General features: G+C 55.7%; 3 protein-coding genes and 3 long non-coding RNA genes across 6 annotated transcripts; all 6 read right to left on the bottom strand.

The window, feature by feature from the left end:
* Positions 1 to 288: 288 nt before the first annotated feature.
* On the bottom strand, positions 289 to 1,256 carry LOC125318683. The gene is made up of 2 exons (XR_007200486.1): positions 1,114 to 1,256; positions 289 to 871 (listed from the first exon to the last, which is right to left on the bottom strand). It is a non-coding gene; the product is annotated as an uncharacterized LOC125318683 (long non-coding RNA).
* Positions 1,257 to 1,275: 19 nt separating this feature from the next.
* LOC125318768 (serine/threonine-protein kinase PAK 3-like) lies at positions 1,276 to 7,507 on the bottom strand. Its single transcript, XM_048289700.1, has 11 exons — positions 7,429 to 7,507; positions 6,382 to 6,419; positions 5,807 to 5,929; positions 4,870 to 5,017; positions 4,106 to 4,169; positions 3,450 to 3,498; positions 3,039 to 3,151; positions 2,665 to 2,782; positions 1,822 to 1,921; positions 1,339 to 1,540; positions 1,276 to 1,279 (listed from the first exon to the last, which is right to left on the bottom strand). The coding sequence occupies exons 1-11, from the start codon at positions 7,505 to 7,507 to the stop codon at positions 1,276 to 1,278; spliced, it is 1,038 nt and encodes a 345-aa protein (XP_048145657.1).
* A 1,856-nt stretch (positions 7,508 to 9,363) lies between these two features.
* On the bottom strand, positions 9,364 to 10,331 carry LOC125318682. The gene is made up of 2 exons (XR_007200485.1): positions 10,189 to 10,331; positions 9,364 to 9,946 (listed from the first exon to the last, which is right to left on the bottom strand). It is a non-coding gene; the product is annotated as an uncharacterized LOC125318682 (long non-coding RNA).
* A 19-nt stretch (positions 10,332 to 10,350) lies between these two features.
* On the bottom strand, positions 10,351 to 16,600 carry LOC125318767 (serine/threonine-protein kinase PAK 3-like). The gene is made up of 11 exons (XM_048289699.1): positions 16,477 to 16,600; positions 15,457 to 15,494; positions 14,882 to 15,004; positions 13,945 to 14,092; positions 13,181 to 13,244; positions 12,525 to 12,573; positions 12,114 to 12,226; positions 11,740 to 11,857; positions 10,897 to 10,996; positions 10,414 to 10,615; positions 10,351 to 10,354 (listed from the first exon to the last, which is right to left on the bottom strand). The coding sequence occupies exons 1-11, from the start codon at positions 16,553 to 16,555 to the stop codon at positions 10,351 to 10,353; spliced, it is 1,038 nt and encodes a 345-aa protein (XP_048145656.1). The 5' UTR covers positions 16,556 to 16,600.
* Positions 16,601 to 18,410: 1,810 nt separating this feature from the next.
* Positions 18,411 to 19,378, bottom strand: LOC125318678. Its single transcript, XR_007200482.1, has 2 exons — positions 19,236 to 19,378; positions 18,411 to 18,993 (listed from the first exon to the last, which is right to left on the bottom strand). It is a non-coding gene; the product is annotated as an uncharacterized LOC125318678 (long non-coding RNA).
* Positions 19,379 to 19,397: 19 nt separating this feature from the next.
* Positions 19,398 to 25,752, bottom strand: LOC125318766 (serine/threonine-protein kinase PAK 3-like). Its single transcript, XM_048289697.1, has 11 exons — positions 25,524 to 25,752; positions 24,504 to 24,541; positions 23,929 to 24,051; positions 22,992 to 23,139; positions 22,228 to 22,291; positions 21,572 to 21,620; positions 21,161 to 21,273; positions 20,787 to 20,904; positions 19,944 to 20,043; positions 19,461 to 19,662; positions 19,398 to 19,401 (listed from the first exon to the last, which is right to left on the bottom strand). The coding sequence occupies exons 1-11, from the start codon at positions 25,600 to 25,602 to the stop codon at positions 19,398 to 19,400; spliced, it is 1,038 nt and encodes a 345-aa protein (XP_048145654.1). The 5' UTR covers positions 25,603 to 25,752.
* Between the last annotated feature and the right edge of the window lie 367 nt (positions 25,753 to 26,119).

The raw sequence follows: 26,119 nt of genomic DNA, 5'->3' as shown, positions 1-26,119 counted from the left end.
CCTGCTCCCTCCTCCTGCCGCGCCGTGAGGGGCGGCTGGCGCTGGGGGATGCCAGGGCACGGGGGGCGGGTGGGGGGGGGGGGCAACATCTGCGCAGGGCGGGCGGGGCGGCAGAGGCCACGGGGCGCGGGGGGCGGGGCAGGGCCCCTCTGCGAGGGGGGAGAGCCTTGGGCCGCTGGGAAGCAGCGCAAAGCCATCAACGGGACAGCCCGTCCAGAGCGCACGGCTTCGAAGGCGCTGTCCAGCTTAGGCACAGCGTGGCAAGGAAGGGAATCTTCCAGGGCTCTGGAGGTTTTACAGTTTTTTATTGCCAGTCCTGCTGAAACCAAGGGCTGAAACCAAGGGTCTTCCAGCTACTTCTTCATCTTCATCTTCATCTTCGTCTTCGTCTTCATCTTCATCATTCTGTCCTCCTGGTGACCTGTTCAGGCTGACAGCTCATGCCTGGTCCAGTTCTGCTGAGTCCCAGCTTTTTCTTTCATAGCTTAATCATCAGTATGGCGATTCGTCCATTTCTACCTCAAGGATAATTCTCAGCTCCCCTACATCAGCAATACTCTACTCTTAGCTAAACAATGCTCCATTAATGAAGCTTTCTGGGGTCTAGAGTCCTAACTGAAACCAGCTAAGCTAAGAAAATCTCAAAACTATAAACTTCCTAACTACGGAACAGCTCATTCTAAAACTCAGGGGATGGCCGCCGAATCTTCTCCTAAACACGGTACATCCCCTCGTCGCTCCTCTGAGCTGGCGGGGCAGCAAGGCCTCCTCAGGCGCAAGCGTCTCCTCTCCAGTCTTCCTGCACTTGCTTGGCTGAGATGATCAGAGCAGCCAGGCTGGAGGCAGGATCGCCTGAGGTCACAAAAGGATGCTGCCCAAAGGAAAAACAAAACCAAAAAGAACCATTACTTCCCAAGATCGCGTCCAACAGGCTCAAGCAGGGTTCCTCTGCTACCAGGAAGACGCACAAAGAGGACCGAGGGCACCATCTGCCCCTCCGCCTTCCGGTCCCGGACCTGTCTCGCCCAGGCCCACGTGGGCCCCAGTCCTCTTTGGCCCTTCACGCAGGCGTCCACAGCTCGCAGGGCTTTTTGCCGCTTTGCTTTTTCTTACCTTCAGGAGTTCCTGGGCAGACCAGCGCCTGTCCTCATCTGTCTGCAGGCAGCAGCGGAGAAAGTCGCGCAGGAGAGCCGAGTGCTGCCTGGGGTTTTGCAGTTTTGGGGCCCCGTTCCTTTCTATCAGTTCTAAAACCTACAAAAAAGGGAAGAGGACACTCTACCTGCTCCTTTCCTAGCCACAACAGCTCTCTCCACACAGAGCCGCACTTTTAAGCTGCACCTTAGCCTGAGACGGGGTTCCCTCTGGTAAGGAGCTTCCCCTTCCACCATTTCCAGCCCCACGATCCCCAGTGACCAGATGTCCACTTTGGGGCCGTAGGCTTCTCCTCTCACGACTTCCGGCGCCATCCAGCTGGGAGTGCCGACGCTGGAGCTGCACTTGTCGCGCTCAGGGGTGAGCTGAGCACAGAGGCCAAAGTCAGCTGCGGAGAAAAACAAACCCTGTCAAAGCCAGCTACAACTGGCAAACCCAGCCAAAGGATTGCCCGCTCAAAGCCTGACAAGGCCACGGTGAATCTAGCCGGAAAAGCAGCAGTGCTCTGCTTCCGCGGGGCTGCAGCCAGGGAGATAAGGCACCGGCCACTTCAAAAATGCCCTCACGTTTCACGCGCTGGCCAAGCAGCGCTTCTGGAGAACTGGCAGTTACCCCAGAGCAGCCCCAGAGCGCATCCCGGCAACGCTGCGCCGCACCAAGGATACCCACCCAATTTCACAGATCCGTCCATGCTCACAAGAATGTTGCAGCTTTTGACGTCTCTGTGGATGACTCGGCGGGAATGAAGGAAATGCAGTCCTTGCAGGCACTGAGCGAGAGAGGAGAAAGGGAAAGGTGAAGGTTCAGGACCTGATTGCATCCTGCAAGAAAGGAACGGGCTCGACGAGAGTGGCAGCTTTCTCAGGGACTAGTGAGCCAGGGCGCAGCATCCTAGTGCTGTCAAGAGGAAGAGCTTGCTGCTTCAACACTCTTAGACGAGTGTTCCATCTTTCCAAGCAAAGGCACATCTGAGCTTCCAAAAGCCCCTCCTCCCTTCGGTACGTAGCACGTGCCCTTTGGCTGGGGGGCGTCATGGCAAAGATTTTCTTGGTAGCCTTGTGGCAGCAGAGGAGGAAGCAGCACGTTAGACCAGTTCCAGAATCCCACGCCATCTGGGCTGCACTGCTGTCCTTTGAAGCTGAGGGCATCTCCTTTGCCCTTAGCTTGAAATTCTGCCACCAGCGTGCAGGCTTGGAGCGGCAAGGAATGCAGGATACACAGACAGGCTCCAGGCAAAGCTGGCAAGAGGAAACAAGTGCGACACAGCGAGCGAGCCAGTGAGGCAGCGAGCACGAGCGCCGGAGCACAACGGCAGTACGTAAGAGTGCGAGAACGGAGCCTAGGAAGTGCGGGGACACTGGCAGGCAGTTGGCTTCAGGTGCTCTTTCTTCTCCGTGTCGTGACAGCAACAGCAAAGCAAGGCCGTGAGCAAGAAATCTCTGCTGTTCTTAACCACCAGTTGACAAGGGCCATCCTGTGCAGGCCAGGGGAAGCACAAGTGGCATCCCTCACCTCCCGACAGACAGCGCCTATCTGTCCTTCCTCGAGGTACACTGCCCCGAGTACATCATACAACGTGCCGCCGTCCATGAACTCCATCGCCAGCCAGAGCTCCCCGTCGACCAGGTAGCTGAAAGAAGAAAAGCCCGGCATGGAGAGAGAGGACCTGGGCACAGCCCAGTCACCCGAGGGGCTGACCCAGCTTTTTGGAAGTGCTCTCCAAGCTGCATATGCCAGAAGAGATTATTGCAGACCAAGTGCAACCTCCTCCCCTGCACTGGAGGAGAGAAATCCTAAACAGCTCCATTTTCTGCCAGCAACCAAAGGGGTTTGCCACTTTGGGCTTGCAGTATCCTAAAGGAACGTTGACATGAGAATAGCCCCACCTGTCTAAGTAGGTAACAATATTGGGGTTCCTACTGTCCCTCATGACCACGATTTCATTGACAGCCAGCTCCTCGGACATCTCCTCTTGAAGCGCCATTTTCTTGATGGCCACCTAAAAGGACATTGAGAGACCGTTGACTTGAGAAGGCGCTCGTCGCACGAGATGCCCAGGAACACGCAGCGAGTGCTTGTGCAATGACGCAGCCCAGCTGTGCCAGAGGGCAGAGCTTAGGAGAAGGACCAAAGCCCGTCCCAAATGCCGTCTGCAGGCTGCTGAGCCTAGTCCGTGCTTCAGAGGAGCAGCCTCTGCCGCAGAGATGGAGCGGCCACCCAAAGCTCCAGCCAAGGCTCGCAGCCGCGGCGAAAGCGCTCCAGAGCTGCAAAATCTGCTGGGGGCATTGACACTTTACCTGTTGTCCTGTGCTGGCGTCGAGGGCTTTATAAACAGCTCCAAAACCCCTAGAAAGAAAACAGCAGCAGAAAAAGAAAGCCCTTTAGTCCCTGGCGGTGAAAGCCAGCCTAGGCAGGAGATCTCCCCAGGCTGCCTGGAGCATTTGGAAAACGCCCAGCTGCGGCGCCTCCCCCGCCATTAGCACAACAGCCCAGCAGCCCTCTGCCATGCAGGGTGTCCGGGAGAAAACGGAGGCCCAATGTGAACACCAAGGGCTGCTACAAATCTCCAAGGCACACGCCCGATCGGTTCCGTTCCCAGCCTAAGGGGGACCCTTTGGAAAAACTGGAGAAGAAGAACTTGGAAAACTCTGCCTTGGAGAAGTGTTATCTGCCAGCTCTCGGGTGACAAGGTGCTCTGGTAGGCCGGCATACTGCGGCAGGGGCGGGACATCTTCCAGGCCCTGCTCCTTGCTGCAAGCAAGGCAGACCTTGCCAGCACCAGGTTGTCTTTGATGATGCCTTCTGACTGCTGTGACTGAGCAGTCCTGAGAGGTGGCAGGAAGGTAAAGCCAGAGTCTGACCGTGTTCGCAGCTTGCCTGATGTCACGCTTGACGCTACACCGGCCAGAGACTGGGCCCACGGTTTTGCGTAAGGAGCAGGCGTCAGACTTACCCTCGTCCGAGTTCTTCAAACGCCGAGTATTTCCTCCTCGGCTCGCCCAGACTCACAATGCTCCCTGAAAGACAAAAGCAGTGCAAGGTGCTCACTTTGAAAGGGAGATGCCGCTCCCCAGACGATCCAAGATGCAGCCCCACTGTCGGGAGCTCTGTGCCCTTTGCAGTCACTTGGCTTCCAGCCGCTGAGAACAGCGAGCGGGAGGGCCATCTTCTCCACCTTTCAGCAGCTGGCCTTTCCAAGAAGGACTTCACGGCTTTCAAGCACAGCAGCTCATGTGATAACCCAGAACGATGGGCCTTTGGGAACTGGGCCCTCAGAGCTAAGGAAGGGCCTCCGCAGCCTCTGCACTGGCACCTGCCGCCACCGGCAGGGCCACTTAGGAGAACAACGTGCACCAGTGAGAGGAGGAGTGAGAACAGTCGTAGAAATGGCAGCAGCGGAGAATAGCTGGGGCCCGAGAGCTCCCTGGGGCCCAGTCACCCGCTAGGTGCCAGCCTTCTGCTCAACAGAAACAATCTCTGCTTTTGTCTTTGGCACAGAGGGCAGCCCAGGCAAAGCCAAGCCAGTGCCAGCTGCCCTCGGAGGCAGCGGGAACACGCCGAGCGCTCTCTTGCTGCCTCAAAGCACAGCAACCGGCTCTTGGAGGGAGGCCTAAATGCCTCTGTGACACTAAAGCGAGGAGGAACTTCTGGCGCAGCCAATACAGAGACGCACAGAAAACACGCCGCTCTGGCAGACCGGAAATACACCAGACGTACTCAGTCTCCTCAGGCTCTGCTCCTCTCTCATCTCCAGCTGCTGGGCTGGGCTGCTGGACGAAGTGCTGGCATGTGGGGGAGTGCTGGCTGCTGCAGACCGCGCCGGTGCAGCGGCACGTTGAACGGCAGAGCGCGCGTCAAGAGAGAGCTGGGACAAGAAAGGATTGCCCGTCAGAAAGGTGGTTGGCACAGATACCCCACAGAGCACACGGCCAAAGGAAGGCTGTCGGCCACCGCCAGGCCTCTTTGGCTGGGGGGGTTTTGCATGTGCCCTTCTCAAAGGCAACGGGCAAACCCCGAAGGCTGCTGTGCTACAGCAGCACATGGCCAGGCTCATGCTACATTTTATCGATTTTCTGCAAGACGACTGCAACAAGGTATTGACGAGGTTGCAAAGATACAGAAAGAGGTGGGAGCAGGGCCCCAGAGCCCCGTTGCTTTCCTCCTGCTGTGCTCCCCTGGGCAATGAAGTCACCCTCGAGTGGGCATGGTCGTGTCTGACCAGAAGGCCAGTCTGGTCTACGTTGTGCCTGAAGCTAATTGGTCCCTCCCAGGGGCCAGTGTCTCCTAAGTATCCTGCAAGGCTGTCAACTGCGTCTTTGGACCGTCTCTGGCCGCTGACCACGGGGAGCCTGCAGGGACACCGTGCACCAAGGGGCTCGCTTCTACGCTGGCAACAATTTAAAGGCACAATGCTGCCTCTCATCTGATCCCAAGAGACTTTCTCAGGCCCTCTCAGCGTCCCGGCAAAATGGCGCTCAAATGTGAAAGTTCAGAAGCCATTTGCCAGGGGTCCCTGGCCTGGCTGAAGCAGCACTACGTCATGGCAGGCACACAGCCCCCAGCATCTTCAGGCACGAGCGGCAAGGGCTGGCTCGTCAGAAACTTGAAGCTCGGCCCTGCACCAAAGGCAGTGCCAAGCACAGGTGCCACTTACTGGCTCTGCACGTTCAGGCTGTGGATGGACAACAGATGGAGGCTTCTTGTCATTTGGCTCCTCTTCAGCCTCTTCCTCAGCAAGAGAGGGAGCCAGAGGAGGTGCTGACCCTGCTGGTGAGCCCTGCAGACAGACAGCAGTGAGAGGGACAGGGAGCAGCCAGTCCTTCAGGAGCTGCTTTCTTGTCAGCTCCGGAAGCTGGTTTCTTTTCACCCAGACTAAGGGGAAATCAGAAACTTTGATCAAAGTGGGATTCTGAGTCGTGAAATTCACCCTCTTAAGATGGGCAAATTAGGTGGTGCTCCGTCTTGCTGTGCATTTGATCTTCCACCCTGGCTAGAATCAGCAAGACACCTTTGGCCTGCCACACTTGCCTTTCATCTCTTGAAAGGCTCTTCAATGGAAAATTAGGAAAGAGCCAGTGCTCCCTTTGCTGCTGCTGATGCCAGCACCGACTTGGGCTTTCTTTCCGCCTCTCAGGCTGGCACTCTACACTCTACCGCAACAGGCCAAGCTCACAGCTTGCTGCACAATTCTTACATGCCAGCAAGGTCAGAGGTTCCTTTGCCACTCACCAAAGGACGGGCGTGTCTCCATCCGCGTGTGAGGTGACCTGCAGCGAGCAAGGGAAAAGGAACCAGATGCCATTAGAAAAGTGCCTGTGGCTGGGGAGTCCCACAGGACAAGTCAGTCCCAACAGAGAGCATTTTCCTTTCCCAGCATCCCTCCAGGAGCAACACAAGATTTTTCCCACAGCAAGCAAGAGAACAACAAGGACACGATACTAGGCTCTCTCTACTTTTGTCACTGAAGAAATAGAAACACCATCACAGAAATGCCAAGTGTCCTTTAAGTCAGAGCTTCTGTTCTGCCCAACAGCTCAAGCAGCTTTTTCCTCTTCTCTTTCCTGCAACCTTTCTTTTCATTTTTTCATTTTTTCGTTGTTGTTGTTGTTGTTGTTGCTGTTGTTGTTGTTGTTGTTGTTGCTGTTGTTTTATTTGTTTTTTATTTTTTAAAAATAAATTGCATACACTAATTCCCATCAATTTGCTGCAAATGATACCCCGGGAAAGCTTCCACAAAGGGCCCCATAGCTGTGGCGGTTCTCTTCTAAAGCAGCCCAGGAACAGCTCCTGGGTTCAGGAGCAAAGCCTAACCGGTTAGGAGCTTGCACTTCATCGCCCAGGGAATCGCTCTCTTGGCGCACCGCAAAGGGTCACAGCAGAGAGCCAAGGCCTCTAATGGCAGGATTTGGAGCAAAAAAGTGCTTTCCCTCACTCCTGGCCAAGTTTTAGAAGTACTTGTGAGACTCCCTGCCAGCCTGCAATTTGCAGGTTGTCTCGGCTGAAGCAGCAAGCTGAGGAAATGACAGTGTCCAACGCCACGCGCTCTCCCGTGGAGGGAACGCGGCCCCTGCAGGTTACGTTGCAAATACTCTGCACCCGCCAGCGAGTGCAGACACCCCCTTTTTAGCTGATGCTGTTGGCAGGAGCTTTAGCAAAGGAGCGGCATCTTAATGGCACTTTTGCTCCCAAGTCAGCTTCATCACTACAAACAAGCATAAAGAGCAAAGTGAAGCAAACGCCGTGTGATGGCTACCCCCAGGATAAACCTTTACTTACGAGTCAGGTGGGTCAGGAAGTAGCCGGAATACGCCACAGAAAAAACCGTGCAAACCGCGGCACAGACTTGCCCGAACATTCTAGCAGTGCTGTGCGGGTTTGCACACTGAATGCCACCCGGGGGAAAAACCAAGGCTCCTCTCGGGGTGCAGGCCGTCTGCTGAGAACGCCTCAGTCACGAGGGTCCTCCTGCAGCGAGCAAGCCAAAGAGCTGCTCTGGACAACGAGGCCTCGCGCGCACCGGGACAACGTTGCATCGACAGCACTGTGATGCGGCCCGGCTCCCTTGACGTCACAATAGCAGCCGCTCTGGGTCTGTTGGCATAGTTACGCCCAGCAACCAAAATCTTCTGTACAGCTGACGCAAAAGAAAAGCCTGGGAAGATCTCCTCAGTCGTAAAGCAGGAGAAAAAATCCTTACCGTCCATAAGCCAGTGCTCAAGGCATCCCGGGGTAACTCCGAAAATGCACCGATCCAGCAGGGCCCCAAGAAATCCAAGCAAACGTGACTTTTCCTCCCCAAGGCTTTGACTAAAAGCAAGTGTGCTTGTTCCTGCTGGCATCTTTGTTGCTTCTGAAAGCCCTAACTGCTTTGATGACATTTAGGGGACAAAAGAAGCCAAGGAAATCAGTTTCCAGGAGTATTGCAGTGCGCAGTTGCTTCTTGAGCACGTAGGTGCATGCTGACCTTTGCTCTGACTCAGTTTGGAGCCTGACCTCCCTTTCTGACAGGGAGATGTTGGCTTGTCTCCTGACACAAAGCTCCTCTCTTCCTGCTTGCTCTTTCTTTGGCACCTTAACGTTGGACAACGTGCAGAAGAGCTGCGCGCGGATTCTTGGGCTGCCACGCTTTTGTTGTGTTGCAGCTCTGGCAGCAGCCTTCCGGCTACCGCTGTGCGGTGGCCTGCAGGTGCCGAGCCCAAAGAAGGCCTGTTTCAAACAGTCAAAAGCTGCAGCCTCACAGATGTTTGCCCAGGCTCCGTGCTCCCTGTAAGATTCCTTGCAGACATTTGGACGGCCACATCCCAATGAAAATGAGATGCAGTCATTCCCTTCTCTGTCAAAAGCTCCAGTTAAAGCCAGGAGCCAGCTCGAAAGAGGAGAGAAAGTACTGAGTGGGAGAGGGAAACGAGTGCATGCAGCTCCTCTGGAAACCAACTCTGCTTGCCCGTGCAATAACGGCTCCGGGCTTAGCTTGCTTTTCTGGTGACTCAGCACAGACACGTCCTGTCTGCTGGTGGACAAGTGCTGCAGTGTCTTTGAGGAGCTTCACACTGGGCTCTTCACACTTCGCATGCTGCGGGTGGCATTTGAAAATCGATGCAATGGCTGAAAGGCCCAGCTGCACCTTGAAATTCTGTTGCTGAAAAACTGCAGTAATTTACCAGGATAATTCCCCCAATTTGAAAGCGTCTCGTTTTCCCCATCTCCTAGACAGCTCACATCAACCAGCCAGTTGTGGAGCTTACAGAAGGAAGAATGACACCTTAGCAGGGAAAGCCGAGTGTAGGCCCTCGGACTCCCCTGAGCAGAGCGCGTTAAGTGCCCCAAAAGGACCAGAGAGGGAAGCGTTTGGGGGACGTGCCGTTTCAGCCCTCCTTGGCTCTTCGATGCCCCGTGAGCGCCAGGAAAGGGGAACAAGCGGGGCCTGCTCCCTCCTCCTGCCGCGCCGTGAGGGGCGGCTGGCGCTGGGGGATGCCAGGGCACGGGGGGCGGGTGGGGGGGGGGGGCAACATCTGCGCAGGGCGGGCGGGGCGGCAGAGGCCACGGGGCGCGGGGGGCGGGGCAGGGCCCCTCTGCGAGGGGGGAGAGCCTTGGGCCGCTGGGAAGCAGCGCAAAGCCATCAACGGGACAGCCCGTCCAGAGCGCACGGCTTCGAAGGCGCTGCCCAGCTTAGGCACAGCGTGGCAAGGAAGGGAATCTTCCAGGGCTCTGGAGGTTTTACAGTTTTTTATTGCCAGTCCTGCTGAAACCAAGGGCTGAAACCAAGGGTCTTCCAGCTACTTCTTCATCTTCATCTTCATCTTCGTCTTCGTCTTCATCTTCATCATTCTGTCCTCCTGGTGACCTGTTCAGGCTGACAGCTCATGCCTGGTCCAGTTCTGCTGAGTCCCAGCTTTTTCTTTCATAGCTTAATCATCAGTATGGCGATTCGTCCATTTCTACCTCAAGGATAATTCTCAGCTCCCCTACATCAGCAATACTCTACTCTTAGCTAAACAATGCTCCATTAATGAAGCTTTCTGGGGTCTAGAGTCCTAACTGAAACCAGCTAAGCTAAGAAAATCTCAAAACTATAAACTTCCTAACTACGGAACAGCTCATTCTAAAACTCAGGGGATGGCCGCCGAATCTTCTCCTAAACACGGTACATCCCCTCGTCGCTCCTCTGAGCTGGCGGGGCAGCAAGGCCTCCTCAGGCGCAAGCGTCTCCTCTCCAGTCTTCCTGCACTTGCTTGGCTGAGATGATCAGAGCAGCCAGGCTGGAGGCAGGATCGCCTGAGGTCACAAAAGGATGCTGCCCAAAGGAAAAACAAAACCAAAAAGAACCATTACTTCCCAAGATCGCGTCCAACAGGCTCAAGCAGGGTTCCTCTGCTACCAGGAAGACGCACAAAGAGGACCGAGGGCACCATCTGCCCCTCCGCCTTCCGGTCCCGGACCTGTCTCGCCCAGGCCCACGTGGGCCCCAGTCCTCTTTGGCCCTTCACGCAGGCGTCCACAGCTCGCAGGGCTTTTTGCCGCTTTGCTTTTTCTTACCTTCAGGAGTTCCTGGGCAGACCAGCGCCTGTCCTCATCTGTCTGCAGGCAGCAGCGGAGAAAGTCGCGCAGGAGAGCCGAGTGCTGCCTGGGGTTTTGCAGTTTTGGGGCCCCGTTCCTTTCTATCAGTTCTAAAACCTACAAAAAAGGGAAGAGGACACTCTACCTGCTCCTTTCCTAGCCACAACAGCTCTCTCCACACAGAGCCGCACTTTTAAGCTGCACCTTAGCCTGAGACGGGGTTCCCTCTGGTAAGGAGCTTCCCCTTCCACCATTTCCAGCCCCACGATCCCCAGTGACCAGATGTCCACTTTGGGGCCGTAGGCTTCTCCTCTCACGACTTCCGGCGCCATCCAGCTGGGAGTGCCGACGCTGGAGCTGCACTTGTCGCGCTCAGGGGTGAGCTGAGCACAGAGGCCAAAGTCAGCTGCGGAGAAAAACAAACCCTGTCAAAGCCAGCTACAACTGGCAAACCCAGCCAAAGGATTGCCCGCTCAAAGCCTGACAAGGCCACGGTGAATCTAGCCGGAAAAGCAGCAGTGCTCTGCTTCCGCGGGGCTGCAGCCAGGGAGATAAGGCACCGGCCACTTCAAAAATGCCCTCACGTTTCACGCGCTGGCCAAGCAGCGCTTCTGGAGAACTGGCAGTTACCCCAGAGCAGCCCCAGAGCGCATCCCGGCAACGCTGCGCCGCACCAAGGATACCCACCCAATTTCACAGATCCGTCCATGCTCACAAGAATGTTGCAGCTTTTGACGTCTCTGTGGATGACTCGGCGGGAATGAAGGAAATGCAGTCCTTGCAGGCACTGAGCGAGAGAGGAGAAAGGGAAAGGTGAAGGTTCAGGACCTGATTGCATCCTGCAAGAAAGGAACGGGCTCGACGAGAGTGGCAGCTTTCTCAGGGACTAGTGAGCCAGGGCGCAGCATCCTAGTGCTGTCAAGAGGAAGAGCTTGCTGCTTCAACACTCTTAGACGAGTGTTCCATCTTTCCAAGCAAAGGCACATCTGAGCTTCCAAAAGCCCCTCCTCCCTTCGGTACGTAGCACGTGCCCTTTGGCTGGGGGGCGTCATGGCAAAGATTTTCTTGGTAGCCTTGTGGCAGCAGAGGAGGAAGCAGCACGTTAGACCAGTTCCAGAATCCCACGCCATCTGGGCTGCACTGCTGTCCTTTGAAGCTGAGGGCATCTCCTTTGCCCTTAGCTTGAAATTCTGCCACCAGCGTGCAGGCTTGGAGCGGCAAGGAATGCAGGATACACAGACAGGCTCCAGGCAAAGCTGGCAAGAGGAAACAAGTGCGACACAGCGAGCGAGCCAGTGAGGCAGCGAGCACGAGCGCCGGAGCACAACGGCAGTACGTAAGAGTGCGAGAACGGAGCCTAGGAAGTGCGGGGACACTGGCAGGCAGTTGGCTTCAGGTGCTCTTTCTTCTCCGTGTCGTGACAGCAACAGCAAAGCAAGGCCGTGAGCAAGAAATCTCTGCTGTTCTTAACCACCAGTTGACAAGGGCCATCCTGTGCAGGCCAGGGGAAGCACAAGTGGCATCCCTCACCTCCCGACAGACAGCGCCTATCTGTCCTTCCTCGAGGTACACTGCCCCGAGTACATCATACAACGTGCCGCCGTCCATGAACTCCATCGCCAGCCAGAGCTCCCCGTCGACCAGGTAGCTGAAAGAAGAAAAGCCCGGCATGGAGAGAGAGGACCTGGGCACAGCCCAGTCACCCGAGGGGCTGACCCAGCTTTTTGGAAGTGCTCTCCAAGCTGCATATGCCAGAAGAGATTATTGCAGACCAAGTGCAACCTCCTCCCCTGCACTGGAGGAGAGAAATCCTAAACAGCTCCATTTTCTGCCAGCAACCAAAGGGGTTTGCCACTTTGGGCTTGCAGTATCCTAAAGGAACGTTGACATGAGAATAGCCCCACCTGTCTAAGTAGGTAACAATATTGGGGTTCCTACTGTCCCTCATGACCACGATTTCATTGACAGCCAGCTCCTCGGACATCTCCTCTTGAAGCGCCATTTTCTTGATGGCCACCTAAAAGGACATTGAGAGACCGTTGACTTGAGAAGGCGCTCGTCGCACGAGATGCCCAGGAACACGCAGCGAGTGCTTGTGCAATGACGCAGCCCAGCTGTGCCAGAGGGCAGAGCTTAGGAGAAGGACCAAAGCCCGTCCCAAATGCCGTCTGCAGGCTGCTGAGCCTAGTCCGTGCTTCAGAGGAGCAGCCTCTGCCGCAGAGATGGAGCGGCCACCCAAAGCTCCAGCCAAGGCTCGCAGCCGCGGCGAAAGCGCTCCAGAGCTGCAAAATCTGCTGGGGGCATTGACACTTTACCTGTTGTCCTGTGCTGGCGTCGAGGGCTTTATAAACAGCTCCAAAACCCCTAGAAAGAAAACAGCAGCAGAAAAAGAAAGCCCTTTAGTCCCTGGCGGTGAAAGCCAGCCTAGGCAGGAGATCTCCCCAGGCTGCCTGGAGCATTTGGAAAACGCCCAGCTGCGGCGCCTCCCCCGCCATTAGCACAACAGCCCAGCAGCCCTCTGCCATGCAGGGTGTCCGGGAGAAAACGGAGGCCCAATGTGAACACCAAGGGCTGCTACAAATCTCCAAGGCACACGCCCGATCGGTTCCGTTCCCAGCCTAAGGGGGACCCTTTGGAAAAACTGGAGAAGAAGAACTTGGAAAACTCTGCCTTGGAGAAGTGTTATCTGCCAGCTCTCGGGTGACAAGGTGCTCTGGTAGGCCGGCATACTGCGGCAGGGGCGGGACATCTTCCAGGCCCTGCTCCTTGCTGCAAGCAAGGCAGACCTTGCCAGCACCAGGTTGTCTTTGATGATGCCTTCTGACTGCTGTGACTGAGCAGTCCTGAGAGGTGGCAGGAAGGTAAAGCCAGAGTCTGACCGTGTTCGCAGCTTGCCTGATGTCACGCTTGACGCTACACCGGCCAGAGACTGGGCCCACGGTTTTGCGTAAGGAGCAGGCGTCAGACTTACCCTCGTCCGAGTTCTTCAAACGCCGAGTATTTCCTCCTCGGCTCGCCCAGACTCACAATGCTCCCTGAAAGACAAAAGCAGTGCAAGGTGCTCACTTTGAAAGGGAGATGCCGCTCCCCAGACGATCCAAGATGCAGCCCCACTGTCGGGAGCTCTGTGCCCTTTGCAGTCACTTGGCTTCCAGCCGCTGAGAACAGCGAGCGGGAGGGCCATCTTCTCCACCTTTCAGCAGCTGGCCTTTCCAAGAAGGACTTCACGGCTTTCAAGCACAGCAGCTCATGTGATAACCCAGAACGATGGGCCTTTGGGAACTGGGCCCTCAGAGCTAAGGAAGGGCCTCCGCAGCCTCTGCACTGGCACCTGCCGCCACCGGCAGGGCCACTTAGGAGAACAACGTGCACCAGTGAGAGGAGGAGTGAGAACAGTCGTAGAAATGGCAGCAGCGGAGAATAGCTGGGGCCCGAGAGCTCCCTGGGGCCCAGTCACCCGCTAGGTGCCAGCCTTCTGCTCAACAGAAACAATCTCTGCTTTTGTCTTTGGCACAGAGGGCAGCCCAGGCAAAGCCAAGCCAGTGCCAGCTGCCCTCGGAGGCAGCGGGAACACGCCGAGCGCTCTCTTGCTGCCTCAAAGCACAGCAACCGGCTCTTGGAGGGAGGCCTAAATGCCTCTGTGACACTAAAGCGAGGAGGAACTTCTGGCGCAGCCAATACAGAGACGCACAGAAAACACGCCGCTCTGGCAGACCGGAAATACACCAGACGTACTCAGTCTCCTCAGGCTCTGCTCCTCTCTCATCTCCAGCTGCTGGGCTGGGCTGCTGGACGAAGTGCTGGCATGTGGGGGAGTGCTGGCTGCTGCAGACCGCGCCGGTGCAGCGGCACGTTGAACGGCAGAGCGCGCGTCAAGAGAGAGCTGGGACAAGAAAGGATTGCCCGTCAGAAAGGTGGTTGGCACAGATACCCCACAGAGCACACGGCCAAAGGAAGGCTGTCGGCCACCGCCAGGCCTCTTTGGCTGGGGGGGTTTTGCATGTGCCCTTCTCAAAGGCAACGGGCAAACCCCGAAGGCTGCTGTGCTACAGCAGCACATGGCCAGGCTCATGCTACATTTTATCGATTTTCTGCAAGACGACTGCAACAAGGTATTGACGAGGTTGCAAAGATACAGAAAGAGGTGGGAGCAGGGCCCCAGAGCCCCGTTGCTTTCCTCCTGCTGTGCTCCCCTGGGCAATGAAGTCACCCTCGAGTGGGCATGGTCGTGTCTGACCAGAAGGCCAGTCTGGTCTACGTTGTGCCTGAAGCTAATTGGTCCCTCCCAGGGGCCAGTGTCTCCTAAGTATCCTGCAAGGCTGTCAACTGCGTCTTTGGACCGTCTCTGGCCGCTGACCACGGGGAGCCTGCAGGGACACCGTGCACCAAGGGGCTCGCTTCTACGCTGGCAACAATTTAAAGGCACAATGCTGCCTCTCATCTGATCCCAAGAGACTTTCTCAGGCCCTCTCAGCGTCCCGGCAAAATGGCGCTCAAATGTGAAAGTTCAGAAGCCATTTGCTAGGGGTCCCTGGCCTGGCTGAAGCAGCACTACGTCATGGCAGGCACACAGCCCCCAGCATCTTCAGGCACGAGCGGCAAGGGCTGGCTCGTCAGAAACTTGAAGCTCGGCCCTGCACCAAAGGCAGTGCCAAGCACAGGTGCCACTTACTGGCTCTGCACGTTCAGGCTGTGGATGGACAACAGATGGAGGCTTCTTGTCATTTGGCTCCTCTTCAGCCTCTTCCTCAGCAAGAGAGGGAGCCAGAGGAGGTGCTGACCCTGCTGGTGAGCCCTGCAGACAGACAGCAGTGAGAGGGACAGGGAGCAGCCAGTCCTTCAGGAGCTGCTTTCTTGTCAGCTCCGGAAGCTGGTTTCTTTTCACCCAGACTAAGGGGAAATCAGAAACTTTGATCAAAGTGGGATTCTGAGTCGTGAAATTCACCCTCTTAAGATGGGCAAATTAGGTGGTGCTCCGTCTTGCTGTGCATTTGATCTTCCACCCTGGCTAGAATCAGCAAGACACCTTTGGCCTGCCACACTTGCCTTTCATCTCTTGAAAGGCTCTTCAATGGAAAATTAGGAAAGAGCCAGTGCTCCCTTTGCTGCTGCTGATGCCAGCACCGACTTGGGCTTTCTTTCCGCCTCTCAGGCTGGCACTCTACACTCTACCGCAACAGGCCAAGCTCACAGCTTGCTGCACAATTCTTACATGCCAGCAAGGTCAGAGGTTCCTTTGCCACTCACCAAAGGACGGGCGTGTCTCCATCCGCGTGTGAGGTGACCTGCAGCGAGCAAGGGAAAAGGAACCAGATGCCATTAGAAAAGTGCCTGTGGCTGGGGAGTCCCACAGGACAAGTCAGTCCCAACAGAGAGCATTTTCCTTTCCCAGCATCCCTCCAGGAGCAACACAAGATTTTTCCCACAGCAAGCAAGAGAACAACAAGGACACGATACTAGGCTCTCTCTACTTTTGTCACTGAAGAAATAGAAACACCATCACAGAAATGCCAAGTGTCCTTTAAGTCAGAGCTTCTGTTCTGCCCAACAGCTCAAGCAGCTTTTTCCTCTTCTCTTTCCTGCAACCTTTCTTTTCGTTTTTTGTTGTTGTTGTTGTTGTTGTTGTTGTTGCTGTTGTTTTATTTGTTTTTTATTTTTTAAAAATAAATTGCATACACTAATTCCCATCAACTTGCTGCAAATGATACCCCGGGAAAGCTTCCACAAAGGGCCCCATAGCTGTGGCGGTTCTCTTCTAAAGCAGCCCAGGAACAGCTCCTGGGTTCAGGAGCAAAGCCTAACCGGTTAGGAGCTTGCACTTCATCGCCCAGGGAATCGCTCTCTTGGCGCACCGCAAAGGGTCACAGCAGAGAGCCAAGGCCTCTAATGGCAGGATTTGGAGCAAAAAAGTGCTTTCCCTCACTCCTGGCCAAGTTTTAGAAGTACTTGTGAGACTCCCTGCCAGCCTGCAATTTGCAGGTTGTCTCGGCTGAAGCAGCAAGCTGAGGAAATGACAGTGTCCAACGCCACGCGCTCTCCCGTGGAGGGAACGCGGCCCCTGCAGGTTACGTTGCAAATACTCTGCACCCGCCAGCGAGTGCAGACACCCCCTTTTTAGCTGATGCTGTTGGCAGGAGCTTTAGCAAAGGAGCGGCATCTTAATGGCACTTTTGCTCCCAAGTCAGCTTCATCACTACAAACAAGCATAAAGAGCAAAGTGAAGCAAACGCCGTGTGATGGCTACCCCCAGGATAAACCTTTACTTACGAGTCAGGTGGGTCAGGAAGTAGCCGGAATACGCCACAGAAAAAACCGTGCAAACCGCGGCACAGACTTGCCCGATCATTCTAGCAGTGCTGTGCGGGTTTGCACACTGAATGCCACCCGGGGGAAAAACCAAGGCTCCTCTCGGGGTACAGGCCGTCTGCTGAGAACGCCTCAGTCACGAGGGTCCTCCTGCAGCGAGCAAGCCAAAGAGCTGCTCTGGACAACGAGGCCTCGCGCGCACCGGGACAACGTTGCATCGACAGCACTGTGATGCGGCCCGGCTCCCTTGACGTCACAATAGCAGCCGCTCTGGGTCTGTTGGCATAGTTACGCCCAGCAACCAAAATCTTCTGTACAGCTGACGCAAAAGAAAAGCCTGGGAAGATCTCCTCAGTCGTAAAGCAGGAGAAAAAATCCTTACCGTCCATAAGCCAGTGCTCAAGGCATCCCGGGGTAACTCCGAAAATGCACCGATCCAGCAGGGCCCCAAGAAATCCAAGCAAACGTGACTTTTCCTCCCCAAGGCTTTGACTAAAAGCAAGTGTGCTTGTTCCTGCTGGCATCTTTGTTGCTTCTGAAAGCCCTAACTGCTTTGATGACATTTAGGGGACAAAAGAAGCCAAGGAAATCAGTTTCCAGGAGTATTGCAGTGCGCAGTTGCTTCTTGAGCACGTAGGTGCATGCTGACCTTTGCTCTGACTCAGTTTGGAGCCTGACCTCCCTTTCTGACAGGGAGATGTTGGCTTGTCTCCTGACACAAAGCTCCTCTCTTCCTGCTTGCTCTTTCTTTGGCACCTTAACGTTGGACAACGTGCAGAAGAGCTGCGCGCGGATTCTTGGGCTGCCACGCTTTTGTTGTGTTGCAGCTCTGGCAGCAGCCTTCCGGCTACCGCTGTGCGGTGGCCTGCAGGTGCCGAGCCCAAAGAAGGCCTGTTTCAAACAGTCAAAAGCTGCAGCCTCACAGATGTTTGCCCAGGCTCCGTGCTCCCTGTAAGATTCCTTGCAGACATTTGGACGGCCACATCCCAATGAAAATGAGATGCAGTCATTCCCTTCTCTGTCAAAAGCTCCAGTTAAAGCCAGGAGCCAGCTCGAAAGAGGAGAGAAAGTACTGAGTGGGAGAGGGAAACGAGTGCATGCAGCTCCTCTGGAAACCAACTCTGCTTGCCCGTGCAATAACGGCTCCGGGCTTAGCTTGCTTTTCTGGTGACTCAGCACAGACACGTCCTGTCTGCTGGTGGACAAGTGCTGCAGTGTCTTTGAGGAGCTTCACACTGGGCTCTTCACACTTCGCATGCTGCGGGTGGCATTTGAAAATCGATGCAATGGCTGAAAGGCCCAGCTGCACCTTGAAATTCTGTTGCTGAAAAACTGCAGTAATTTACCAGGATAATTCCCCCAATTTGAAAGCGTCTCGTTTTCCCCATCTCCTAGACAGCTCACATCAACCAGCCAGTTGTGGAGCTTACAGAAGGAAGAATGACACCTTAGCAGGGAAAGCCGAGTGTAGGCCCTCGGACTCCCTTGAGCAGAGCGCGTTAAGTGCCCCAAAAGGACCAGAGAGGGAAGCGTTTGGGGGACGTGCCGTTTCAGCCCTCCTTGGCTCTTCGATGCCCCGTGAGCGCCAGGAAAGGGGAACAAGCGGGGCCTGCTCCCTCCTCCTGCCCCGCCGTGAGGGGCGGCTGGCGCTGGGGGATGCCAGGGCACGGGGGGAGGGTGGGGGGGGGGGCAACATCTGCGCAGGGCGGGCGGGGCGGCAGAGGCCACGGGGCGCGGGGGGCGGGGCAGGGCCCCTCTGCGAGGGGGGAGAGCCTTGGGCCGCTGGGAAGCAGCGCAAAGCCATCAACGGGACAGCCCGTCCAGAGCGCACGGCTTCGAAGGCGCTGCCCAGCTTAGGCACAGCGTGGCAAGGAAGGGAATCTTCCAGGGCTCTGGAGGTTTTACAGTTTTTTATTGCCAGTCCTGCTGAAACCAAGGGCTGAAAACAAGGGTCTTCCAGCTACTTCTTCATCTTCATCTTCATCTTCGTCTTCGTCTTCATCTTCATCATTCTGTCCTCCTGGTGACCTGTTCAGGCTGACAGCTCATGCCTGGTCCAGTTCTGCTGAGTCCCAGCTTTTTCTTTCATAGCTTAATCATCAGTATGGCGATTCGTCCATTTCTACCTCAAGGATAATTCTCAGCTCCCCTACATCAGCAATACTCTACTCTTAGCTAAACAATGCTCCATTAATGAAGCTTTCTGGGGTCTAGAGTCCTAACTGAAACCAGCTAAGCTAAGAAAATCTCAAAACTATAAACTTCCTAACTACGGAACAGCTCATTCTAAAACTCAGGGGATGGCCGCCGAATCTTCTCCTAAACACGGTACATCCCCTCGTCGCTCCTCTGAGCTGGCGGGGCAGCAAGGCCTCCTCAGGCGCAAGCGTCTCCTCTCCAGTCTTCCTGCACTTGCTTGGCTGAGATGATCAGAGCAGCCAGGCTGGAGGCAGGATCGCCTGAGGTCACAAAAGGATGCTGCCCAAAGGAAAAACAAAACCAAAAAGAACCATTACTTCCCAAGATCGCGTCCAACAGGCTCAAGCAGGGTTCCTCTGCTACCAGGAAGACGCACAAAGAGGACCGAGGGCACCATCTGCCCCTCCGCCTTCCGGTCCCGGACCTGTCTCGCCCAGGCCCACGTGGCCCCCAGTCCTCTTTGGCCCTTCACGCAGGCGTCCACAGCTCGCAGGGCTTTTTGCCGCTTTGCTTTTTCTTACCTTCAGGAGTTCCTGGGCAGACCAGCGCCTGTCCTCATCTGTCTGCAGGCAGCAGCGGAGAAAGTCGCGCAGGAGAGCCGAGTGCTGCCTGGGGTTTTGCAGTTTTGGGGCCCCGTTCCTTTCTATCAGTTCTAAAACCTACAAAAAAGGGAAGAGGACACTCTACCTGCTCCTTTCCTAGCCACAACAGCTCTCTCCACACAGAGCCGCACTTTTAAGCTGCACCTTAGCCTGAGACGGGGTTCCCTCTGGTAAGGAGCTTCCCCTTCCACCATTTCCAGCCCCACGATCCCCAGTGACCAGATGTCCACTTTGGGGCCGTAGGCTTCTCCTCTCACGACTTCCGGCGCCATCCAGCTGGGAGTGCCGACGCTGGAGCTGCACTTGTCGCGCTCAGGGGTGAGCTGAGCACAGAGGCCAAAGTCAGCTGCGGAGAAAAACAAACCCTGTCAAAGCCAGCTACAACTGGCAAACCCAGCCAAAGGATTGCCCGCTCAAAGCCTGACAAGGCCACGGTGAATCTAGCCGGAAAAGCAGCAGTGCTCTGCTTCCGCGGGGCTGCAGCCAGGGAGATAAGGCACCGGCCACTTCAAAAATGCCCTCACGTTTCACGCGCTGGCCAAGCAGCCCTTCTGGAGAACTGGCAGTTACCCCAGAGCAGCCCCAGAGCGCATCCCGGCAACGCTGCGCCGCACCAAGGATACCCACCCAATTTCACAGATCCGTCCATGCTCACAAGAATGTTGCAGCTTTTGACGTCTCTGTGGATGACTCGGCGGGAATGAAGGAAATGCAGTCCTTGCAGGCACTGAGCGAGAGAGGAGAAAGGGAAAGGTGAAGGTTCAGGACCTGATTGCATCCTGCAAGAAAGGAACGGGCTCGACGAGAGTGGCAGCTTTCTCAGGGACTAGTGAGCCAGGGCGCAGCATCCTAGTGCTGTCAAGAGGAAGAGCTTGCTGCTTCAACACTCTTAGACGAGTGTTCCATCTTTCCAAGCAAAGGCACATCTGAGCTTCCAAAAGCCCCTCCTCCCTTCGGTACGTAGCACGTGCCCTTTGGCTGGGGGGCGTCATGGCAAAGATTTTCTTGGTAGCCTTGTGGCAGCAGAGGAGGAAGCAGCACGTTAGACCAGTTCCAGAATCCCACGCCATCTGGGCTGCACTGCTGTCCTTTGAAGCTGAGGGCATCTCCTTTGCCCTTAGCTTGAAATTCTGCCACCAGCGTGCAGGCTTGGAGCGGCAAGGAATGCAGGATACACAGACAGGCTCCAGGCAAAGCTGGCAAGAGGAAACAAGTGCGACACAGCGAGCGAGCCAGTGAGGCAGCGAGCACGAGCGCCGGAGCACAACGGCAGTACGTAAGAGTGCGAGAACGGAGCCTAGGAAGTGCGGGGACACTGGCAGGCAGTTGGCTTCAGGTGCTCTTTCTTCTCCGTGTCGTGACAGCAACAGCAAAGCAAGGCCGTGAGCAAGAAATCTCTGCTGTTCTTAACCACCAGTTGACAAGGGCCATCCTGTGCAGGCCAGGGGAAGCACAAGTGGCATCCCTCACCTCCCGACAGACAGCGCCTATCTGTCCTTCCTCGAGGTACACTGCCCCGAGTACATCATACAACGTGCCGCCGTCCATGAACTCCATCGCCAGCCAGAGCTCCCCGTCGACCAGGTAGCTGAAAGAAGAAAAGCCCGGCATGGAGAGAGAGGACCTGGGCACAGCCCAGTCACCCGAGGGGCTGACCCAGCTTTTTGGAAGTGCTCTCCAAGCTGCATATGCCAGAAGAGATTATTGCAGACCAAGTGCAACCTCCTCCCCTGCACTGGAGGAGAGAAATCCTAAACAGCTCCATTTTCTGCCAGCAACCAAAGGGGTTTGCCACTTTGGGCTTGCAGTATCCTAAAGGAACGTTGACATGAGAATAGCCCCACCTGTCTAAGTAGGTAACAATATTGGGGTTCCTACTGTCCCTCATGACCACGATTTCATTGACAGCCAGCTCCTCGGACATCTCCTCTTGAAGCGCCATTTTCTTGATGGCCACCTAAAAGGACATTGAGAGACCGTTGACTTGAGAAGGCGCTCGTCGCACGAGATGCCCAGGAACACGCAGCGAGTGCTTGTGCAATGACGCAGCCCAGCTGTGCCAGAGGGCAGAGCTTAGGAGAAGGACCAAAGCCCGTCCCAAATGCCGTCTGCAGGCTGCTGAGCCTAGTCCGTGCTTCAGAGGAGCAGCCTCTGCCGCAGAGATGGAGCGGCCACCCAAAGCTCCAGCCAAGGCTCGCAGCCGCGGCGAAAGCGCTCCAGAGCTGCAAAATCTGCTGGGGGCATTGACACTTTACCTGTTGTCCTGTGCTGGCGTCGAGGGCTTTATAAACAGCTCCAAAACCCCTAGAAAGAAAACAGCAGCAGAAAAAGAAAGCCCTTTAGTCCCTGGCGGTGAAAGCCAGCCTAGGCAGGAGATCTCCCCAGGCTGCCTGGAGCATTTGGAAAACGCCCAGCTGCGGCGCCTCCCCCGCCATTAGCACAACAGCCCAGCAGCCCTCTGCCATGCAGGGTGTCCGGGAGAAAACGGAGGCCCAATGTGAACACCAAGGGCTGCTACAAATCTCCAAGGCACACGCCCGATCGGTTCCGTTCCCAGCCTAAGGGGGACCCTTTGGAAAAACTGGAGAAGAAGAACTTGGAAAACTCTGCCTTGGAGAAGTGTTATCTGCCAGCTCTCGGGTGACAAGGTGCTCTGGTAGGCCGGCATACTGCGGCAGGGGCGGGACATCTTCCAGGCCCTGCTCCTTGCTGCAAGCAAGGCAGACCTTGCCAGCACCAGGTTGTCTTTGATGATGCCTTCTGACTGCTGTGACTGAGCAGTCCTGAGAGGTGGCAGGAAGGTAAAGCCAGAGTCTGACCGTGTTCGCAGCTTGCCTGATGTCACGCTTGACGCTACACCGGCCAGAGACTGGGCCCACGGTTTTGCGTAAGGAGCAGGCGTCAGACTTACCCTCGTCCGAGTTCTTCAAACGCCGAGTATTTCCTCCTCGGCTCGCCCAGACTCACAATGCTCCCTGAAAGACAAAAGCAGTGCAAGGTGCTCACTTTGAAAGGGAGATGCCGCTCCCCAGACGATCCAAGATGCAGCCCCACTGTCGGGAGCTCTGTGCCCTTTGCAGTCACTTGGCTTCCAGCCGCTGAGAACAGCGAGCGGGAGGGCCATCTTCTCCACCTTTCAGCAGCTGGCCTTTCCAAGAAGGACTTCACGGCTTTCAAGCACAGCAGCTCATGTGATAACCCAGAACGATGGGCCTTTGGGAACTGGGCCCTCAGAGCTAAGGAAGGGCCTCCGCAGCCTCTGCACTGGCACCTGCCGCCACCGGCAGGGCCACTTAGGAGAACAACGTGCACCAGTGAGAGGAGGAGTGAGAACAGTCGTAGAAATGGCAGCAGCGGAGAATAGCTGGGGCCCGAGAGCTCCCTGGGGCCCAGTCACCCGCTAGGTGCCAGCCTTCTGCTCAACAGAAACAATCTCTGCTTTTGTCTTTGGCACAGAGGGCAGCCCAGGCAAAGCCAAGCCAGTGCCAGCTGCCCTCGGAGGCAGCGGGAACACGCCGAGCGCTCTCTTGCTGCCTCAAAGCACAGCAACCGGCTCTTGGAGGGAGGCCTAAATGCCTCTGTGACACTAAAGCGAGGAGGAACTTCTGGCGCAGCCAATACAGAGACGCACAGAAAACACGCCGCTCTGGCAGACCGGAAATACACCAGACGTACTCAGTCTCCTCAGGCTCTGCTCCTCTCTCATCTCCAGCTGCTGGGCTGGGCTGCTGGACGAAGTGCTGGCATGTGGGGGAGTGCTGGCTGCTGCAGACCGCGCCGGTGCAGCGGCACGTTGAACGGCAGAGCGCGCGTCAAGAGAGAGCTGGGACAAGAAAGGATTGCCCGTCAGAAAGGTGGTTGGCACAGATACCCCACAGAGCACACGGCCAAAGGAAGGCTGTCGGCCACCGCCAGGCCTCTTTGGCTGGGGGGGTTTTGCATGTGCCCTTCTCAAAGGCAACGGGCAAACCCCGAAGGCTGCTGTGCTACAGCAGCACATGGCCAGGCTCATGCTACATTTTATCGATTTTCTGCAAGACGACTGCAACAAGGTATTGACGAGGTTGCAAAGATACAGAAAGAGGTGGGAGCAGGGCCCCAGAGCCCCGTTGCTTTCCTCCTGCTGTGCTCCCCTGGGCAATGAAGTCACCCTCGAGTGGGCATGGTCGTGTCTGACCAGAAGGCCAGTCTGGTCTACGTTGTGCCTGAAGCTAATTGGTCCCTCCCAGGGGCCAGTGTCTCCTAAGTATCCTGCAAGGCTGTCAACTGCGTCTTTGGACCGTCTCTGGCCGCTGACCACGGGGAGCCTGCAGGGACACCGTGCACCAAGGGGCTCGCTTCTACGCTGGCAACAATTTAAAGGCACAATGCTGCCTCTCATCTGATCCCAAGAGACTTTCTCAGGCCCTCTCAGCGTCCCGGCAAAATGGCGCTCAAATGTGAAAGTTCAGAAGCCATTTGCCAGGGGTCCCTGGCCTGGCTGAAGCAGCACTACGTCATGGCAGGCACACAGCCCCCAGCATCTTCAGGCACGAGCGGCAAGGGCTGGCTCGTCAGAAACTTGAAGCTCGGCCCTGCACCAAAGGCAGTGCCAAGCACAGGTGCCACTTACTGGCTCTGCACGTTCAGGCTGTGGATGGACAACAGATGGAGGCTTCTTGTCATTTGGCTCCTCTTCAGCCTCTTCCTCAGCAAGAGAGGGAGCCAGAGGAGGTGCTGACCCTGCTGGTGAGCCCTGCAGACAGACAGCAGTGAGAGGGACAGGGAGCAGCCAGTCCTTCAGGAGCTGCTTTCTTGTCAGCTCCGGAAGCTGGTTTCTTTTCACCCAGACTAAGGGGAAATCAGAAACTTTGATCAAAGTGGGATTCTGAGTCGTGAAATTCACCCTCTTAAGATGGGCAAATTAGGTGGTGCTCCGTCTTGCTGTGCATTTGATCTTCCACCCTGGCTAGAATCAGCAAGACACCTTTGGCCTGCCACACTTGCCTTTCATCTCTTGAAAGGCTCTTCAATGGAAAATTAGGAAAGAGCCAGTGCTCCCTTTGCTGCTGCTGATGCCAGCACCGACTTGGGCTTTCTTTCCGCCTCTCAGGCTGGCACTCTACACTCTACCGCAACAGGCCAAGCTCACAGCTTGCTGCACAATTCTTACATGCCAGCAAGGTCAGAGGTTCCTTTGCCACTCACCAAAGGACGGGCGTGTCTCCATCCGCGTGTGAGGTGACCTGCAGCGAGCAAGGGAAAAGGAACCAGATGCCATTAGAAAAGTGCCTGTGGCTGGGGAGTCCCACAGGACAAGTCAGTCCCAACAGAGAGCATTTTCCTTTCCCAGCATCCCTCCAGGAGCAACACAAGATTTTTCCCACAGCAAGCAAGAGAACAACAAGGACACGATACTAGGCTCTCTCTACTTTTGTCACTGAAGAAATAGAAACACCATCACAGAAATGCCAAGTGTCCTTTAAGTCAGAGCTTCTGTTCTGCCCAACAGCTCAAGCAGCTTTTTCCTCTTCTCTTTCCTGCAACCTTTCTTTTCGTTTTTTGTTGTTGTTGTTGTTGTTGTTGTTGTTGCTGTTGTTTTATTTGTTTTTTATTTTTTAAAAATAAATTGCATACACTAATTCCCATCAACTTGCTGCAAATGATACCCCGGGAAAGCTTCCACAAAGGGCCCCATAGCTGTGGCGGTTCTCTTCTAAAGCAGCCCAGGAACAGCTCCTGGGTTCAGGAGCAAAGCCTAACCGGTTAGGAGCTTGCACTTCATCGCCCAGGGAATCGCTCTCTTGGCGCACCGTAAAGGGTCACAGCAGAGAGCCAAGGCCTCTAATGGCAGGATTTGGAGCAAAAAAGTGCTTTCCCTCACTCCTGGCCAAGTTTTAGAAGTACTTGTGAGACTCCCTGCCAGCCTGCAATTTGCAGGTTGTCTCGGCTGAAGCAGCAAGCTGAGGAAATGACAGTGTCCAACGCCACGCGCTCTCCCGTGGAGGGAACGCGGCCCCTGCAGGTTACGTTGCAAATACTCTGCACCCGCCAGCGAGTGCAGACACCCCCTTTTTAGCTGATGCTGTTGGCAGGAGCTTTAGCAAAGGAGCGGCATCTTAATGGCACTTTTGCTCCCAAGTCAGCTTCATCACTACAAACAAGCATAAAGAGCAAAGTGAAGCAAACGCCGTGTGATGGCTACCCCCAGGATAAACCTTTACTTACGAGTCAGGTGGGTCAGGAAGTAGCCGGAATACGCCACAGAAAAAACCGTGCAAACCGCGGCACAGACTTGCCCGATCATTCTAGCAGTGCTGTGCGGGTTTGCACACTGAATGCCACCCGGGGGAAAAACCAAGGCTCCTCTCGGGGTGCAGGCCGTCTGCTGAGAACGCCTCAGTCACGAGGGTCCTCCTGCAGCGAGCAAGCCAAAGAGCTGCTCTGGACAACGAGGCCTCGCGCGCACCGGGACAACGTTGCATCGACAGCACTGTGATGCGGCCCGGCTCCCTTGACGTCACAATAGCAGCCGCTCTGGGTCTGTTGGCATAGTTACGCCCAGCAACCAAAATCTTCTGTACAGCTGACGCAAAAGAAAAGCCTGGGAAGATCTCCTCAGTCGTAAAGCAGGAGAAAAAATCCTTACCGTCCATAAGCCAGTGCTCAAGGCATCCCGGGGTAACTCCGAAAATGCACCGATCCAGCAGGGCCCCAAGAAATCCAAGCAAACGTGACTTTTCCTCCCCAAGGCTTTGACTAAAAGCAAGTGTGCTTGTTCCTGCTGGCATCTTTGTTGCTTCTGAAAGCCCTAACTGCTTTGA

This window comes from Corvus hawaiiensis, chromosome 31, assembly GCF_020740725.1.
Source record: "Corvus hawaiiensis isolate bCorHaw1 chromosome 31, bCorHaw1.pri.cur, whole genome shotgun sequence".
NCBI lineage: Eukaryota > Metazoa > Chordata > Aves > Passeriformes > Corvidae > Corvus > Corvus hawaiiensis.
This window is presented reverse-complemented; position numbering and strand designations above follow the sequence as displayed.

Coding starts and splice junctions, on each gene's coding strand:
- LOC125318768 (XM_048289700.1), bottom strand. CDS start 7,507: ATGTTCGGGCAAGTCTGTGCCGCGGTTTGCACGGTTTTTTCTGTGGCG. Junction 3,499..4,105: donor TTTGAAGAACTCGGACGAGG/GTAAGTCTGACG, acceptor TTTTCTTTCTAG/GGGTTTTGGAGCTGTTTATA. Junction 1,922..2,664: donor TAGGCGCTGTCTGTCGGGAG/GTGAGGGATGCC, acceptor TCTCTCGCTCAG/TGCCTGCAAGGACTGCATTT.
- LOC125318767 (XM_048289699.1), bottom strand. CDS start 16,555: ATGATCGGGCAAGTCTGTGCCGCGGTTTGCACGGTTTTTTCTGTGGCG. Junction 14,093..14,881: donor AGCCTGAACGTGCAGAGCCA/GTAAGTGGCACC, acceptor TTCTTGTCCCAG/CTCTCTCTTGACGCGCGCTC. Junction 12,574..13,180: donor TTTGAAGAACTCGGACGAGG/GTAAGTCTGACG, acceptor TTTTCTTTCTAG/GGGTTTTGGAGCTGTTTATA.
- LOC125318766 (XM_048289697.1), bottom strand. CDS start 25,602: ATGATCGGGCAAGTCTGTGCCGCGGTTTGCACGGTTTTTTCTGTGGCG. Junction 24,542..25,523: donor CTTCCTGACCCACCTGACTC/GTAAGTAAAGGT, acceptor TGCTCGCTGCAG/GTCACCTCACACGCGGATGG. Junction 21,621..22,227: donor TTTGAAGAACTCGGACGAGG/GTAAGTCTGACG, acceptor TTTTCTTTCTAG/GGGTTTTGGAGCTGTTTATA.